General features: G+C 32.9%; 1 protein-coding gene and 1 long non-coding RNA gene across 2 annotated transcripts in view; both read left to right on the top strand.

Annotated features, from left to right (window-relative positions):
- The first annotated feature begins 4,779 nt into the window (after positions 1–4,779).
- LOC126803709 (disease resistance protein TAO1-like) overlaps positions 4,780–19,331 on the top strand; it is a 99,971-nt gene continuing 85,419 nt past the window's right edge. Inside the window, exon 1 of the mRNA XM_050531464.1 lies at positions 4,780–5,293. Within this exon, the coding sequence (XP_050387421.1) occupies positions 4,780–5,293 (514 nt within the window). The remainder of the gene's footprint in view (positions 5,294–19,331) is intronic.
- On the top strand, positions 13,598–15,241 carry LOC126797807 (uncharacterized). Its single transcript, XR_007672470.1, has 3 exons — positions 13,598–13,716; positions 14,385–14,443; positions 15,180–15,241. It is a non-coding gene; the product is annotated as an uncharacterized LOC126797807 (long non-coding RNA).

Below are 19,331 nucleotides of genomic sequence, written 5' to 3'. Positions count from 1 at the left end.
ATGTAGGTTGACTTAGGGCCTCACCAAGTTTAACAGCACTTAGGGTAGAAATCAAACAAGATTACATTTAAGCACCAAATCTTTGTTGTAGACATGTTTCACGGTGGCGTCACTCACCTTGGGGTACATGTAAATTTCCAAAATTTCCCACTTTAATTAACACAAACCGAACCTACTTAGGACATGATTCGATTTGTGTCAATATAGATGACGAAGATAACACTCAAATACAATCTTAGGGACTGCATTCAAGCACTAAATTTGTATGCACATATCTTAAAATTATCTAAGAGCAAGTAAAAGAAGAGTAGAACACAACAATATAAATACAAACTTCAATAATTATAAGAACATAGATTCGGCATAGTTTTAAAAAAATATCAAATACAATCTGAAAATTCTAAAACAAATACAAAACCAATACTTCCACATAAACAACAACTTACAATCTTCATAGACAAAGAATTGTAGATTAACACAAATAAACGAAGCCATGGAGATGAGTTCTGAGAATCACACGTTGTATGAACCTTAGAGGTACGGCTGCAATAGGTGAAACTCGGTGGAGATGATGAAGACTTTGGGGTGGACGGCTTGGCTTGATTTGTGAGTGAAGTTTATGGTGGTGTTTTGGTAGAGTTTTAGCTCTTGAATGCTAAGGAGAAGTGATGATTTTTCTTTGTGAATGATGTGTTATTTATAGAAGAGTTTTGCCTCATTGAATATTCTAGCTTGGACTTTTTCTCCTCAATTTGTGGGTTGTCTTCTTCTTTCTCTCTTGCATTATCTCTTTTATTTACTTAATCCCTCCTTTATTTCTTACTTTTTTTTCTCTTTTTCTTTCACATATTTTTGTCATTGGTGGGTGCAATCTCCTTTGATTAATTCATTCTTTTTCTCCTTTAATTTGGTTGTCTCCTTTATTCTCTCTTACATTATCTCTTTTTGTTTACTTAATCCCTCATTTATCTCTTCCTCTCTCTTTTTCTCTTTTTCTTTCACTTATTTTTGTCATTGGTGTGTGCAATCTCATTTGATTAATTCCTTTTTTCTCCTTTAATTTGGTTGTCTCCTTCTTTCTCTCTTACATTATCTATTTTTGTTTACTTAATCACTCATTTATCTCTTCCTTTTTTCTCTCTCTTAGGTGTACACGGCTCCCTCTCCTTAATCTTCTCTTTAATTGCATGATGTTTGCTGCATGAAAGTCTCTTCTCCCCTTAATTTCCTCCTTTGCTCTTACTTTTCCTCTATTTTCCTTCATTCTAGCTACACAATCTCATCTTTAAAATCTGAAAATAATAAAAGACAAGATAATTAATATAAACTTGTCATAATCTAGACAAATATTGTCTAAAAAAAGGCAAAATTGCCAAAATACACCCTGAATTTGGCTCAAATTGTCAATTTACACTCCGAACTTGTAAATGCGAAAATTTGCCTCCTCAACTTGGCAAAAACTGCCGGTGTGCACCCTCACCGTTAAATTTAACATGTTTCATCCAATTTGTGGTCACATGTCATTCACATGATGTACATTTTTGTCATTTAATATTTATTTCAATTTTTAATGATAAAAATGTACAAATTTTTGTACAATTATATTTGCTCACTCATTCACTTCACAATATCTATCTTTCTTGATAATTTTTTTTTCTAAAATAACGATACATAATTACGACCATAAGTGAAAAATTAAAACTAATTAATTATGTCTATAGTCTCTAGCAATCGTCAAGTTTTCTTCCAAGGTTTTGTCGTTTCAAAGATTTGAGTTTTGTCTTGTGTCCTCACTTAATTAGCTGATGATGAATGTTAAGTGTACTAGCAGAGAAAAAATATTAAGAAAACAAAATCATGAAGTAAATGAGTGAACAAATATAATTGTACAAATATTAAATTCCTTGTGTTTTTTGTTATTAAAATGAAATATATATTAAATAACAAAAATGCCTATCATGTGCATGACATGTGACCACAGATTGGATAAAAAATTTAAATTTAACGATGAGGATGCAAATCGATAGTTTTTACCAAGTTGAGGAGGCAAATTTTCGCATTTATAAGTTCGGGGTGTAAATTGACAATTTGAGCCAAATTCGGGGTGTATTTTAGCAATTTTTCCAAAAAAAAACATATGCGATAGATAAGCTCAATTAGATTAGGAAAGTTTCCATTTCACAACAGGGAACTTTCTCGATCAAGTAAGTTACTAGAATAGAAAATTACAATTAGGAAAGTTACGGAATAAGAGTTTCAGTTCAAGTATGACTTTCGCAAATGGTACGTTTTCTAGTCTAAAAATGATTCCTAATACAAGTAGGATTCTCAATATATAGCCAATGCAACATAAACATTGAAAGATGAAGACTCCTAATCCAACTAGGTTTCATATCCTAATAAGGGTTCTAGACCATTTCTGCGTTTTCAACTCGTTTAAGCACAAAAATGCCATCAATGTCACCGAAGACTCCTACTACGACTCAATGACTCGAAATTACAACAATAAGGGTTAAGAAAAGTACAAATGGAGGTAAAAACATGTTAAGAACGTCGCACAAAGTGCTCATATCATTCATAATGCTAAAAAAAGTCTTTATCTACTCAAAGTCTTCATAATGCTCATTTTCTCAAACCTTCCTTTCACGCTTTACCATTTTTGACTATGGCGATCATATCCGCCATCTTCATCTCTCTCACTCTCAAGTTTCCTTGTTCATGCAGTAGGAGGATTGGGGTTTCGGTAATCGAACTCAACTAAAAGGTAAAATTTTCATCATTTGATTCCTAACAAATACATGGTTTTTGCTTAAATTTGGATGCTTTTTGTTGAAACTTGAACTGATGCTTGAATATTAGAAACCTTTGATGCTACTATTTATGTTGGTGTTACCCTTAGGTAGATTAGATCCGAGTGTCCAACCATAATCCATATGCTTGATTCCTTTTGATTTAAAAGTCGAAATTGTTTTTGTATATTAAGAGTATTGTGTAATATTTTTGAACCATTTCTCTGCTACAAATGAAATGAGCCTTCGTTTAGTAAGTGATAAGAACACTTTGTGCGACGTTCTTAACATGTTTTTACCTCCAATTGTACTTTGCTGAGCTCTTATTGTTGTAGTATTGAGTCATTTAGTCGAGTTAGGAGTCTATGGTAGCGTTGGTTGCATTTTGGTGTTAAAACAGGTTGAAAACACAGAAATTGTCGAGAGTATTATTGAAAGTAGGATTCCTTGTGTAACTAGGAAACCTAGTTAAGTTAGGAGTCTTCATTAATTGACATTCTATAACATTTGTGATATATTGAGAATCCTACTTGCATTAGGAATCATTTTTAGACTAGAAAACGTACCATTTGGGAAAATCTTAAACTTTTATTCCGTAACTTTCCTAATCTTACTCTCTTATTCTAATAACTTACTTGATCTTTTTATATGAATTATCTTTTCTTTTATTATTTTCATATTGTACAATGAAGGAAAAAAATAGAGGAAAAGTCAAGTAAAGGAGGAAAATAAAGAAAGAAGAAGACACCTAAAAATGAGAAAAAGAAAGAATTTATCAAAGGAGATTGCACCCACCAATGACAAAAATAAGTGAAATAAAAAAAGAGAAAGAAAAATGAAGAGAATAAAAAGAGATAATGCAAAATAGAAAGAAGGAGACACCTAACAAGGAGAAAAAGAAGGAATTTATCAAAAGATTGCACACACTAATGACAAAAAAAGTGAAAGAAATTGAGGTGAAAGAAAAATGAAGAGAATAAAAATAGATAATGCAAAAGAGAAAGAAGGAGACACCTAAAAGGAGAAAAAAAAGAATTTATCAAAGGAGATTGCACCCACCAATGACAAAAATAAGTGAAATAAATTGAGGAGAAAAAATCCAAGCTATAATATTCAATGAGTCAAAACTCTTCTATAAATAACACATCATTCACAAAGAAAAATCATCACTTCTCATTAGCATTCAAGAGCTAAAACTCTACCAAAACACCACTATAAACTTCCCTCACAAATTAAGCCAAGCCATTCACCCCAAAGTCATCATCATCTCCACCGAGTTTCACCTATTGCAGGGCTGTAACTCTAAAGTTCATACAACGTGTGATTCTCGCAACTCATCTCCATGACTTCGTTTATTTATGTTAATCTACAATTCTTTGTCTATGAAGATTGTAAGTTGTTGTTTATGTGGAAGTATTGGTTTTGTATTTGTTTTAGAATTTTCAGATTGTATTTAATATGTTTTTGAGATTATGTCGAATATATGTTCTTATAATTATTGAAGTTTGTATTTCTATTGTTGTGTTCTACTCTTCTTTTTGCTCTTAGATTATTTTCAGATATGTGCATATGAATTTAGTGCTTCAATGTAGTCTCTAAAATTGTATTTGAGTGCTATCTTCATTATCTATATTGACACAAATCGAATCATGCCATAAGTAGGTTCGGTTTGTGTTAATTAAAGTGGGAAATTCTGGAAATTTACATGTACCACATGATGAGTTACGTCACCGTGAAGCATGTTTGATTTGGTGCTTAAATGTAATCTTATTTGATTTCTACCCTAAGTGTTGTTAAACTTGGTGAAGACTTAAGTCAGTTAGTATAAATCAATCAATTAAAATCTTGTTTGATTTCTTTCTTGTAAGTGTTGTTAAACTTCGATAAGTTGAATTGCTTTGTAGGAAATGAAAAAGGGAAAAAACAAAGAGTTAGTCATGTGAATCATCCTTCCTTCTGATCAATTGCTGTTTTGCAGTCTACGCTACCAATGGCCACAAGTAGGAAATCTGATGAAGACTCCTCTTCATCTGAGCCATCCTCCTCAAATCATTGGATTTATGATGTTTTCTTGAGCTTCAGAGGTGAAGACACGCGCAAGAACTTCACCGGCCATCTCTACCAGGCCTTAAAGGATGCTGGGATCAAAGTTTTTATTGATGAAAATGAACTCCAGAGGGGAGAGATTATAAATGAGGAACTGCTGCGGGCAATCCAAGGCTCCAAAATCTCTGTCATTGTCTTCTCAAGAAGGTATGCGGATTCAAGTTGGTGTCTTGAGAAGCTAGTGATGATCATGGAGTGTAGAATAACACTGGGGCAACGAGTCTTCTCAGTATTTTATGATGTTGATCCTTCAGATGTCCGGAAACAGAGCGGTACATTTGGGGAGGCTTTTGATCAGAAACATGGAAAGAAAGATGAAGATGTAGTGAAGAGGTGGAAGCTGCTCTTACTGATGCTGCAAATTTGTCTGGCTGGGATCTTAAAACCAAAGCTGATGGGTAATATTTACTAACTAATCTATCTTAATTGTTATCAAGAATTCCAAACTCATATTAATACGATGTAGTTTGCTGATTCTCAATCTTCATGTACTAGTGGCTACTACTATCAAACAAGATGACACTTTGGATTAAAGAATTTGCACAAATTTATGAACAACCTTTCTATCTGAAGATTTTGATTGATTGATTTCTGAGTCTAAGTTGTCATCTGTTGAACTCTTTAGGAGCAATAATTATATGGAGTATTTGTAGTATGTATCAATTCAAAGTTGTTTGGGTGCTCAGCCTCTACTTCTGCTGTGCTGACTTATTGTTATTGGATATATTGCGAGGCATGAAGCGAACTTTATACGGATGATTATTCTAAGATCTCTAAATTTCTCAATAATTCAGACTTAAAGGTAGCAGACAATGAATAGGCTCTCGTATGCAAGATATTATTTCTCTTTTAGATGTTGGAAAACGAGATGATGTTCGCATTGTTGGAATTTGTGGTATGGGCGGGATTGGGAAAACAACAGTTGCAAAGGCTCTTTACAACAAATTTCATTAAAGCTTTGAAGCTTCAAGTTTCCTTGCCGATGTCAGGGAACTACGCAAACAAAGGGTATGGTTTGTTTGCAAGAAGGGCTTCTTTCTGATATCTCGAAAACGAGCATGTCAGAGGTTTGCCATTGGCTCTAAAAGTTCTTGGTTCTTTCCAAGCTCGTAGAAGGACAAGCTTCTGGGAATGTGCAATCAAGCAATGCAAACACTTCCTCCCCAGAAAATTCAAGAAAGGCTCAAAATTAGTTACGATGGGCTGGAATATAAACAGGAGGAGATGTTCCTTGATATATCGTGTTCTTTATTGGGGAGGCTTTTGACCATGTCAAGGAAATCTTAGATAGTTTTGACCTTTCTCCACAGACTGGAGTTGAGGTCCTCATTCAACGTTGCCTTGTAACCGTTAATGATCATAACAACCTGATGCATGATTTGCTTCGTGACATGGGTAGATCAATTGTTCGTGCAAAGTGCCCTGAAAATCTTGGAAAATGGAGTAGTGTGGCACTTGGAGGATGCAGAAGAGGTGTTGTGGAATGAATATGTGAGTACCATCCTGATCAATCATTATGTTAATTAAATGCATATACTACAACGGTAGCATGTGCAACCCTCGTTAAATTAGTGTGCCTCATATGTGGTTGAACTCGGAAAGAAAAAAAATTTCTAAGTCTGATAACCCGATTATATGATTCCACACTTTCGTTTGCAAAGTCTATGTTCAGTAGGTTTTTCTTTCACCACTCATATGCCATTGCGCCGAGTCTTGTGATGTAAAAAGATGATGTGCAGTCATATCTTTCAGGTTGTGGTGATACACGAAATATGCATGTAATGCAGTCTGAGTTCTTTTTCTACATTATCTTAGTATTATTGTGTTGTTGCATTTAACAAGGTCTAAAGCTTCATCACATAGAATAATAAAATACTCGCTGGTTGGCACACAATATGTACAAGTAAACTGTAACTCGATATTGTAAATCATGTACCTCTTGTACTTTAGCCTTGTGTGCATTCTTGTATCTTCTTTTGCGTACTGTTTTCATCAAAATTATCTATCGCAATGTGACTCAGTGTCTTTGATACAGGAATGTGATGAAATCCAAGGACTCACTTTAAATGGCACCAATAATTTTAAGACAGTAAGTACAAAAGCATTTGCAAAAATGAAGAGGCTGAGATTCCTGAAGCTCAGAAATTTTAAGATCACTGGAGAAGGCTACAAATATCTCCCGAACAAGTTAAAATGCCCGGACTGGATTTGTTTCCCTTTGCAGTCTATATCGAGAGACTTTAATCTTGGAGAAGCAGTTGCTATCTATTTGCAATTTAGCCAACTCAGTCAGTGGCGGATCCAGGAATTGGAGTTCGGGTGGGCTTGAGTTTTTTATGAAACGAAAAAAAATATGAAAAATCTCGGCGGTGTGAGAGACTTATATTAAGTGGGAAAAAAGTACACTTTGAAATATTCTAACTCATCAATATAATATAAGAATAAACTAAGTAAATCTAATCCTACAGTTCGATAAATTTTCAAAGTCATGGATCACCATCTCATTGTCAACAAAATCAGCATACTCTTTTTTAGAATCATCCACTGGATTAACTAGAGACTCTAAAAAAACAATGATTCATCATCAAAGTTTGGAGAAGCTACGGAAGGAGTAGAAATTAGATTTGAACTTGAAGATGAGGCATTAGTTATTGGATACCATCTAGTAAGGTTTTTACATTGCTTTGACTTCGACATTGAATCAGACAATTTATTAGAGACTACCTACATATTAAGAAACAATGCTTATATTAGACAAAATGTAGGAAACATGCAAACACAATAGCAAGGCAAACACAACAACATGGCAAACACAGTAGCAAGGCAAATACAAAACTCCATATTAATTGTGAATTTGTAATAGAAGTAATATAACCTAAAACTAAAATTAAATTACTGTAAATCAATAAGAAGTATAAATTTTAGCAATAATCATTTGACAAAGCTTAGAGTTCATACAAAAAAAAAAGCATAATCAAATTCTCAATTTAGTATTTGAAATCAATACACCATTGTTTGATTTGTCACTCCATGTCTGCCTTTGTCCAGCCTCCAGAGACTCTAAGTAAAAACCCAAGTACCCAGTAAGATTAGAAACAAATTAAAACATAATCAAGTCAAATAAGAAAACCCAATTGAAAATAATCTTATATAAGCTTACAAATTGTTGATGAAGTCTGAGAGAGTGAGGTGTAGAATTGAATGCGCATTAGTGATGGAGAGACTAAGAGGGAGTGAGACTTTGAATCTTTGATGGAATGAAGGAGATTTGGAGAATGCACTGAAGTGAGCAGTTGATAGAGAGTGGGGGACTGAGAAAATTGAGAGTTATAACGGGAAGGATAGAGATGAGTGAGAGTATTAGTGATTTAGTGTAGTACCAAACAGTTGATAAAGAGTGAAGGACTGAGAGAACTTAGACTTATGTCAGGAAGAATATAGAGAGTGAGAGTGTTAGTGTTAGTGATTTAATGTAGTACCAAACAGTTGATAAAAAGTGAGAGACTGAGAGAACTTAGAATTATATCGGAGAGAATATATAGAGTGAGAGTATTAATGATTTAGTGTAGTACCAAAAACTATATATATACCTAAGTTTTTTTTCCAAAATTATGGGGTGGGCTTGAGCCCCCCAGCTCTTGCCTTGCATCCACCGCTGAACTCAGTTACGTTTGGAAAGATTCTAGGGTATTTTCTATAATTGAACTACTAATTTTTTTTTGGATAATTCATTATACACCCAAAAATCAACACCCATTTTAAAATAAACCCACCTCTACAACTCTTTCAATTAAGTTGAAGAAAAAAAGAAAAATAAATTATTTAATATAAGAAACCAAACCTACTATTGATTAAAATTACTTTTCTTGTCACTGATACAAACAATAAGATATTTCTAAATCACTTAATTATAGCTTACATCCAATCCTTGTTGCAAATTATGTACAAAATTCCATAATTTAAGCTCACTATATTAATTTTTTTATTACAAATTTGTAATTCCTTGTCTTAATTCACGTTTTTTTAATTAACTTTATGTCTTAATTATGAATTATTCTATAATACTAACTATTTTATTTCAATCAATTTCATAATTATTGAGAAAATCATGGAACTTTTTAATAAAACATATGAAAAAACTTAGGTGAAAATGAATTTCGATTTATAGAAGATATGTATATATAGGTAGTTTTTGGCTATATGCATAGGATATTTGATTAGATACTTTTTGTAGTTAACTTGAGGTTTTGAAAATCATCTGGTGTGTAGGAAATTTATTTTTATATTTATTTTCGTTTGATACCTATGTATTAGACTCATTTTTTTTATTATACCTCTTCGTTAGATTTGTCACTACATTATACCTATATTTTAGTTAGAAGGTTATAGTATTCAAGCCCTACATAATAGGTAAATTAGAAATGTAAATAACTATAACTAAAAAACTATCTCGATCATAATAATATCCCTAAAAAGAAGAGAAAAAATAAAAAAGAACAAGATCACCATGTACCTTATAATCAGATATCATTCGTGCTTGTAAAAAAACACTAATTATGAGTGTAAAAGTGAATATGCAAAACTCTTACTCTCATTTGAGCCATTTCTTCCACTTCTCCAACCCTTTCTTTTATTTCAAAGTAATTTTCCGATTATCAGTCGGTCTGTTGAGTCACATGTAAGAAAAATTATTAATGCTTGTCTTCTTCCCCTAATTTCTTTGAAGCAAGTAAAAGTTTTTTCTAAAGATTCAAATGAAATGGGACTTTGAACTCTAGGTAAAATATGAAATTGTATTACCTGCACATTAGGAAATAAAAATCTATCACAAGTATATGTATATACACACACACACATACACTTAAGGTATAAAATCAAGAAAGTCATAATGTAATTGATTATGATGCATTTAAATGGAGCTAAATTTTAATTTAGCATTCAAAATTCAAACTTATGTTGAAATTGAGAAAATACTAAATTTTGTTTTAGTCAATCTGAAGGGCAAAATGATAAAGACATAAAGAAATGAATAAAAATAACAATAATAAATGCTTAGTATATATATGAATTAAGTCTAAATCTAAAGAAAAATAGGGTATATATTTATTTTTAAAAGGGGGCTTCAAAATTGAGTTTATCTCTAATTTTTTTTTTCCTTGATTTTGCTCACAACATGATGTTCTCTTAATTTCATTTTTTGTTTTAACCTTGTCTAACATGTCTTTGCCAAGTTGGAGATTCTTGATCTCAGTTATTCCACTTTCTTAAAAAAAAAAATCACCAGAGTTTTCAACTATCCCAAATCTTGAGAAATTAGTTTTCAGAGATTGTGAAAACTTGTCAGAAATTCACCACTCCGTTGGAGTACTCAGAAGACTTTCTTTGGTTGATCTGGTAGACTGCGTATATCTTGAGGAGCTTCCGAGGAATTTCTTGAAGTTAAAATCTGTAGTAACTCTTGTTCTCGATGGCTGTTTTAGATTTAAGAAATTGGATGAGGAAATAGGGGACATGACATCATTGTCTACTCTGCATGCAGATTTTACAAGCATAACAGAACTGCCATCGATCTTCCATGGTCTACGGTCTATATCTTTAAGATGGTCATCGAGAAACACTCGTCTTCTCCTAAATACATTTCCCTACTATTAAGCGTGGGTGGATTTTACTGTTCACGGCTTGACAGTGTTCACAGTACACTTTTCTGCTTCTTCGTTCGGTGGTCATTAGAGGTCACGGCGGAGAAAGGAGGACGGTATTAGAAGGTGTTTCCAAACAAATTGAAAGGGATGTTGGGTTTTGGAATGAAAAGTGAAGTTGGGTATTACCTCAATTGATAGATTCAGCTCACTGGAGCTCCAAAACGTCGTTGCAAAGAAGCTTAACGCCAGAGTGCGGCGGCAAGATGGAAGAAGATAGTTTGTGAAATCGAATGGAGAATCGAGTCGGGTAAGAAGATATGAAGTTTATTTACCCAAATAAAGGCCGGCAAGTCTGCCAGAGCTCCACAGCGGAGCTTAATCTCCAACTGTTCTTCACTGCTTCAATTCCAATTTTCTCAAAGTCGGGTTGCAGTGACGATCGATGGGTATGGGATTGAAGAGGACAGTGAGGTGGTTTGAAGAAGGAGGAGTCTGGTTCGGGTGGAGTGAGGACTGAACTGGATTTAGGTGGATCGAGGACTGAGCCGCTTGGCGAGGCTCCTGAAGAAGAAGAAGAAGAAGAAGAAGGTAAAGGTTTGAATTTGTTGGGTGATCGTGCTTTGGTTAAATTGTATGCTTTTTCTCCAGAATTGAATTCGGTTGTATTGATTTTTGTGTATTGTTGCTGTTGGTTGATTGTTCTTATGCGTGGTTGTATGATTAGTTGTTTAGCCACGGGGTTGCTTTTGGGTTGTTTAATTGGTGCTGATTGTTTCTTCACAAAATGAAAATAGAGTGAAAAAGAGAGGGAGAGAGATAGAGATAGAGACCTAGGTTGCTTTTCTTAATCAATTCGTCAAGGTATGCACTTTATGTATATGATCGATTCAGAGTTTCTATTGCAATTGTCCCAATCGTCTTCTGTAATTTTTTTATTTTAATGCTTTCATCGATTCTTAAACAAGAGTATGTGTTCTTGGTTTATGGCCTTGCGGATGGTTCTCATTTTGAATCTTGAAAACTAAAAAATAAATATTGATAACAGGTTTTTGGTGGACATGTGAAGAAGTGGAAAGGGGATTCTGCATTTTTGGATTACAAGTATAATGATTATGGTTTAGGGTCTAAAGTTTCTTCTTCTTTATGTTAACTCATAGATTACAAATTGATTTGCGATTTTAGTGATGTTTTAGGTTGGTTTGTCATCATGTTGTAGAAGGAAGGGGGTCCGGCTTTCTCGGTTACAGGTATGGCTATTGATAGGTTGGTCTACCAGTTTATTCATTATGTGTTTGTGTTTTTGTCATCGTCAGTTGTTTATGTTCATGCATCAACTTTATCAAATCATGACTCATTCCAACTTTTAGCTTACTTTACTTATAATAGCAAAGAATATGAATATCATATACTTAAGACAAGTTAAGAGTGGATTAGTTAGCAAAATTTATTTCATAATTAGCGAAATTAATATATCGGCATATATTCTGTTTTGTATTTGTATGTAGAGAGGCGCTCAAGTGTTGCTGCAGTCTTTCCTCTATGGTTGCATGAGAATGGAATCCATGCAGGTGAAACTTTATTAGACTACTCTTGCTCATGAGGGTCTGTAGATGGTATTGAATTGGTCTTCCTTATATAAATTTGATGGGTTTGTAAAAATGAATTTGTGTCAATGTCAAGTCGTTGTGACCAGTTATTGGTTTGGTTTACATTTAGGTTTAGCGATATGTCTCTCAGTTCATGTACCACTCAAATTAGGTATGTAAGCAACCTACTAGCTAAGAGGTGGATTAAATATCCATTATTGGTTGAAGATATATGAAAATAAAAAATATCTATTAGATAACATTGCTCAAGTTGACAATGGCTCAATTATTAAACGGGATAAAACTTTTCGAGCTTAATGGCTTCTCTTTAGTTCTATGTGAAGAGTGATTTGTAGTTTTGTTGTGGTTATTTGTTATCTAGGCTGCTGTCTTTTGTATTTTTGGTTGTTAAGGGTTATCATTTGTTCCATTAAATTGTCATCTATTGTTCGTATTTCTTTGCTGCATCTATTTTTTGCTAACTAATCTACTCTTAATGTGACTTAAATGGATGAATATTATGTTTACCCAACTTCAGATTGCTGCTTTTGGACAAGGTATATTATTGAAAGTTTACAAGCTTTCAATTTATTTTCTACTTTAAGATATTTTCCCTTATTGGTTGTACTCTTTATTTTGAGATGAAAATTGTTGCTTTTGTTCTCTATTTTGAGGATTGGGTTTCATTTAAATGGGAATTTGGGAATTGAATTGAAATTATTTCTCTGTTATTTGGGGATTTTGGATTTCGTGTAATTCTGAATAGGAAGGGTAAATGTGGTTTTGGGGTTGTTAATTTGATTTCTGTATTTAGTTGTGTGGCTCAGCTTTTTGAGTTTTGTTTTTGTGATTCTTTGTTAATTTGATTTATGTATTTGGTTGGGCGATTATGTTTTTCCCTTTATAAGTAATCGTTTTGTTACCGATTGATTAGTATTTTTGTATGTGGCTCCGTCTTCTTTGTTTTTCCTTATATGTTTGTCTTTGCAAGGTTGAAGGTAGTTTCTATCAAGAGGACTGAAAGAAGAAGAAATAGGTAGTCACTTTTCTTATCTCAGGTTCAGTCTTTCTTAGAAATTGTGGTTTCCATTTGTTTTTGTCAGTCGGTATGCATTTACTTCAGACTTATGAGTTGGTTTTACAGGAATTAAAAAAAAAACAAGATTAATTGAATGATATAGAACCAAAAAGAAAAAGAATAAGAAAACGCATTCATAGATAAATAATTACTCATTTGTGTTGCACTGCAAATTTTATTTTGATATAATTGATTCTGCATATCAGTACAGTTAGATAAGTACAAAATGTTATAAATTTTGTCAGCGTATAGCAATGGGGGAGTATTTTTCTTACTTTTAAACTACATTTAGAGCATTTTTTAATGTATTTGCCGATTTATGAAAATGGTTGCTGATGTGAAAGTTTTTTTGTGTTTCATAGAGTAGCTTCGTAATCTCCATGCCTATAAATTTTACGGCTTGATGACATAGTCTTTAAAGACTAAAAGCAACGATGATGATTGATTACAGTTACAGAGGAAACATAGCAAATAACAAATTCACAAAAACATTGCAAGCTAGCCTTTCAACTCAGGTATTGTCCTGTAAAGCTTCTTAGTTGGTACATCTCGAATTTGGGTGCGTGAATGAATCAATATAAGTGTCATATAACATAAAGTAGATGCTTGAAGCTATACATATGGATACCAGGTGAATTTCATATACAGAATGAACATACATATAGTTTATTTGTCAATTAGAACTGTCAGGCTGGTTGTAAGCAGCAGATAGACCAGTGTGTGCATATAAGGTTGAAAAGCACAATCTCAATGATAAAAATATTTCTAAAATTCTTTATCATTAGTTGTCTGATAAATGCTTAAGGTTTGAAATAGGAGCAAGACTGTAAGATCTGAATCAAAATAGGGGAAATAGTAAATACTAGATGGAAGTAAAATATGAGGGATGTGTGCTTGAGTCTTCTGCAAATTATAATGACAGCCCAATTAACTATTGAAATATTTGAATATGTGTTGTAGTGAGACTGCTTGCAACATAGACTTAATCCCATAACCTATTTATGCAGCTAATAAAGTTAGTAATTGTATTGCAATTTGTTGAAGCTTTCTGTTACCCAGAAACATGTTTGCTTGAGTACTTTTATGTTAATAAGTTCCTTTTTTGTTGATGCCTTATGTGTATTGATTTTTGTTTATGATGAAAGTTTTCAAAATTGATTTGATTTTTTCATGCTAATTTCAGGATGCCAGGGTCTTAGGAATTTGAAATCGTGGATTGAGTTTTGTGGTTGATTCAAGATAGTAAGCATCTCTCCAATAACTAGCTGTGTTACAGTTTCTTATCGTTTGCTTACATAGTTGGTTGGGATTTGGGTCAATCATTAGGAACATTTATTTGGTTTATGTATGATTAAATTAAAGTTGCTTACGATAAGTCTTTTTTGGTTCGAGGTCTATCAATTTATTTTGGTAAGGGTGTTTTTCTTAAGGATCTTCATTTTCATTGTTTTTTCTTTTCAATAATTTGTTTCAGCATTTGTTATACGGTTCTATTATAGTTGTTCATTTATTTTAACGATTATAGTAGTTTTAATTAGGAGAGAAGAATAGATAAATTATATCAGATGATATTTATTAACTTATTCATATTGCAATGTTCTTACTATCAAAAAGTAAAGTGAAAATCTTAGACCTTGAACTTTGAAAAAAAAGGTTCCAGATGAGATCACTATTAACTTTTACATAATATTTACATACTTATTAAGATGCACTTTAATCCAAATCAAATTAGTAACAAAATTATCAAGATAAACTTCAATGCAAAAGACATTGATCTATATTATTGTGCTATTTCATATAGTTAAGCGCTTAAGATTATACATAGGGATCTCATCTGATATCTTACCAATAAATTGGTGCCGATTGTATGATAAAGTTAAACTCCTAAAGTTTTAAAATCAGGATGAGAACGAAATCAGGATTTTGTTTGGTTTCAGTTTTAATCTTGGGTTTATATTGCATTTCTTCGTTGTTGCAGAGATAAGAGAGGGTAATAGATTTAGAGATACACGCAAGAACATAATTTTTATGAGGAATGAGAGTTTCCTAAAAGGTGAGTCCTGAAGAATTTCTCTTTATCAATTTATGTAGTTCTCTAATCGGTGAGTCCTGCGTTTATGATCGAATTTGCTAATTTCTTTGATGGTGAATATTTTGAATTTGATTAGTTCATCATTATTACAAATTCGAAACACACAGTTCATCGATTCCTTCATTGGCAGCCTTAATTGTAAAATCAACAAAGCAAGCTCTTACTTTCGTCAGAGTGCTTATGTTTTAAGTAGTGTTGTGTATTTGATGTCATGATGATTGATTGCATATAAATAGTTATTGGTTTACATTTTTTTTAATGTTGTATGTTGATGATTACTGGGTTTTATTTTCTAGATTGAAAAATTACTATGGGTAAATTAATTGTGTTTTTTTTAATGAACAACTTTGTTTTGGATTTCCATCTGTGGGTTTTTAAGAAAGCAGGGATGTAAAAGAAGCAGACTCTCCTCCCTCATACTCATAGCCAAAATGGGGTTGGTGGTTGTAGAATTCGAGTCTTTGACAAGTCATCTATACTCGATTGAGCCCAGTTTCATATAATTTAGTCAGATCAGACCTATCTAAATTTAATATGTTTATTTTGCATGCCCTTTCTAGATTTCTTCTAGAAACCTAGCCCTACAACTAGGAAACATAAACCAGAGGTGATATACACTATTATGTTAAGGTTATAAACTAAGAGGTTGAGGAGTTACAATCTCTCTAATTCCTACGTACCCTTTCCTTTGATTATCTATTTTTCCTTATGGTGCAATTCTTGCATAAGATGGATCCAAATAAAAAAGAGATTTAAAATTATATGAGGGTCCTAGAGGTTTATTAATAGTCCCAATAACATAAGAAGAAAGTTAGAATTAGGTTACTGATGATTATCAAAAATCCACATCTTAAATCCCCAGTCGGGAAAGGAAGTGTGAAAACTGTGGAAGGTAAATTGATCTCTTCATTCCCTATTGGCAAATTTTGTCAATGGTTCTGTAAATTTGTACTAATTTGTCCTAGAGGCTCTTCTTACGGTATCTATTTGTTAAATCTTATTTCTCTATACTTTTAATAGTATGGTCATAGGGTTAGTGATAAGTTTCTTTGTCTTTTTTTTCTTTCTTGAATTCCAAACCATGGATTAAACTCATTCTTAACGCAATTTTGTTTGTTTGTTTGTCGGAGAGCTTAAACACAAGGCCCTTCTTTCTCACGTCTTATCTGGGTTGCCTCAGTTTCGCCTAAAAAAATAAATAAACTACCCTAAGGAAGCGTAGTTAATTTATGGTATATTCAACTTAAATATCATAATTTAGTTTGCTAAGTTAATATTTCTCCTCTGTCTATTTCTTTATGTATCCTGCCATTAAATAACATGTGAGTTTAATTTCCCTCTAATAACGTAATAGATTATGATGGTTTCTTAATAGGTACCTGATTCAAGCTGTGGGGAATATGTGAATAGATGTGATGAAAGTATTCACGGCAGTAGATGGATATACAGATTCAATGTGCAAATAATTTTTTTAGTTCCATGTGTAGGATGCTTTCCATTTGGTATTACTTTATATAGTGGTACACTGCAAATGAAACTCATATATAGGCTGAATGAATATTGTTTCAGGATAGTTGGTTACCAAGGTTGTGAAATGATTGAGAGTGAGTTTCAAAGAGCATGGATTTTGCCAAAGTTGTTTTAGGTGAACATGGTTGTTTTTTTCCCATTAATATTTTTCATATCATTTGTTTGTGTACATGAGTGATCTGTTGTTGGGGTCTTCTATGCTGATTAAAATATTTTCTTATGCATTGTTAGTTTAGTCGGAGAAGGATTTGGGTTAAATTAGAATGTGCTTAGGGCATATAAAGCGAATCCATTTTGGAATTGGAATGGTGAGCTGTTATCTTACAACTGCAGCAAGTGTATGACTTTAAAGATGTGAGTGTATATAGGTATACCCTTTCAGTAATAGAAGTTCCCTATAACTATCAAGTCAAAACAACTATCATTATTATTTTCAATGGTCAAGCCACTGTTGAGATATATTAACAAAATCTTTTGTTGCCTGAGCAAATATGATTGTCAATTTGATTTCAGATTGTGCAAAGGTTGAAAGGCGGAACATGTTGGGGATTCAAAATATAAGGATCTGGTGCCAAACTTGCAGGTTGGATTTTCATTATATTTAAATTACTGTATATAAAATCTTGCTAAATCGTGCAAGGGCAACCTGAAATGAACTCGAGCGTATTAGGCAATCCATTCGATTCATGGTCAAAAATAAATCTTATGTCATTGCTTTCTAACTATAGACACTGGTGAAATAATAGTAAAGTTGTCCAAAATTTTTACATTTCTATTTTATAGTCACTTGAAAAGAACCTACAAAAACGTTTCATAAACTAAGCTCATGGCTTACTCTAAAAAAAAAACCATGAAATGTGCGGTAATGTGTAAGCAATGAATAAGTAATTACATTGAATGTTGCTTTGGGTAAGTGTTGATGCAAAGTAATCAATGAGTTTATTATTGGAGTTCTGATGTGAGTTTATATTTATATAATTACATAACTAATTGGATTCTCTATCGAGTCTTATGAGTACTTATTTTTGTGTTTGTAGGTTTTACTTAAAGATGATGGGAGCCAAATTTTGTGTTTAAGGTCTGTTCAGTTTTTTTGTACTTTCAAATGGAGTGTTAATGTAGACCTGTTAATAGCTTACTTTCTAAGGGATTAGATTATGCTGTGTTTATTAGTTGGTTTGGATTTTTTGGTTCAAAGGGTTTATTGGCCAGTGGTGTTCGTGTTGTGTACCTGGAATTCATATTGTTGATTGCTTTTGGGAATTGGTTGATGTGCTGGACTTCCTAATTTTGAGTAACATTTGTTTTCGGTTGTGTTTTTGGCTTAATACAAAACGTTTGTGCTTCAGCTATATTTGCAACTATGAGGTGAGCTATGTGATTCCATATAGGCTTGCTTTTTTAATGTACAGTTTGAATGGGTCGTTAGTGCGAGGAGGGGGGAAAAAGAGACTGAAAAATGATGAAGTTTGAAATATGAAGACAGTGCTTCATGTAATAAAACCTACTTCAATAAGAGATGGTAAAGACAAATAAACTATGTAACCAATTTGCATTTGTTTGTTTTCTTCTGTAATTAATAACTACCGTCTTATGATGTGTAATGCCGCGACAAAAAAAATTAAATCCCAATTACTTTCATACGGCAAAAAACAAAGGCAAATCAATCTTTCGATTTTTCTAAATTTTAATTTCCTCAATCTTTTTTTTCCCCAAACCTCATCGGGACAGAGATGGCCAAAATCTCAGTTTAGTCCAATAAAATGGCCTGACTTAAACCTGTGGTTGTAAAGCTGCCACATCATCCTATTAGTTGAAAGTTGAAGGTTCAAAGGTGGAGCAAAATTTTCGAGGAATTAGGGCCTTCATAATCTTTTCCCTACTGTGGAAATATGTTCATACTGATTTTGTCTATCCAAAATTTGTACGTACATATGTGCATGCGCGTGCACATCTTTGTTCAGCATTTTTACCATGCTGTGGAAACATGCTCGTACTGGTACTTTGTTCCGTGCAAATTAATAATTACTATTCTATCATAAATGTATGATTGAGTTGACACCTACTTGGGTTGTACTGGGTTTGGGAATACAATAGTTTATCCATCTGTCTGAATAAGGTTTAGCATCACTTTTCCGACTTATCCTTTTGGGCCCGATACATCCATGACGGACCCAATTGAGTTGGGCCTGAGTCACTAATGCGAAATGGCCATAAAAATGTGCCGACCCAACAAATCGAAATTGAAGCTGACAACTTAAGGCAAGTTAAGTTCATAAACTTAGTTAGGTTATACCATATCATTTGTTGAAGCACCCACTAATATTAGAAATTTTTATATGTTATCGTAATACCATGTGGTAATGTCTAGTAGTCCTCCTTATCTGTTATATTTCGACACGTGGATTTATTAAACTAAAATTATAATTTAACATATTTTTATTATTTGTGAAATGACCTTTATGGGTATTGATGATTTTAAACTAGTTATTCGGGTTTAGAGTTTAG

Source organism: Argentina anserina, chromosome 1 (genome assembly GCF_933775445.1).
Source record: "Argentina anserina chromosome 1, drPotAnse1.1, whole genome shotgun sequence".
NCBI lineage: Eukaryota > Viridiplantae > Streptophyta > Magnoliopsida > Rosales > Rosaceae > Argentina > Argentina anserina.
The sequence above is the reverse complement of the archived record's forward strand: the minus strand, read 5'-3'. Positions and strand labels throughout refer to the sequence as shown.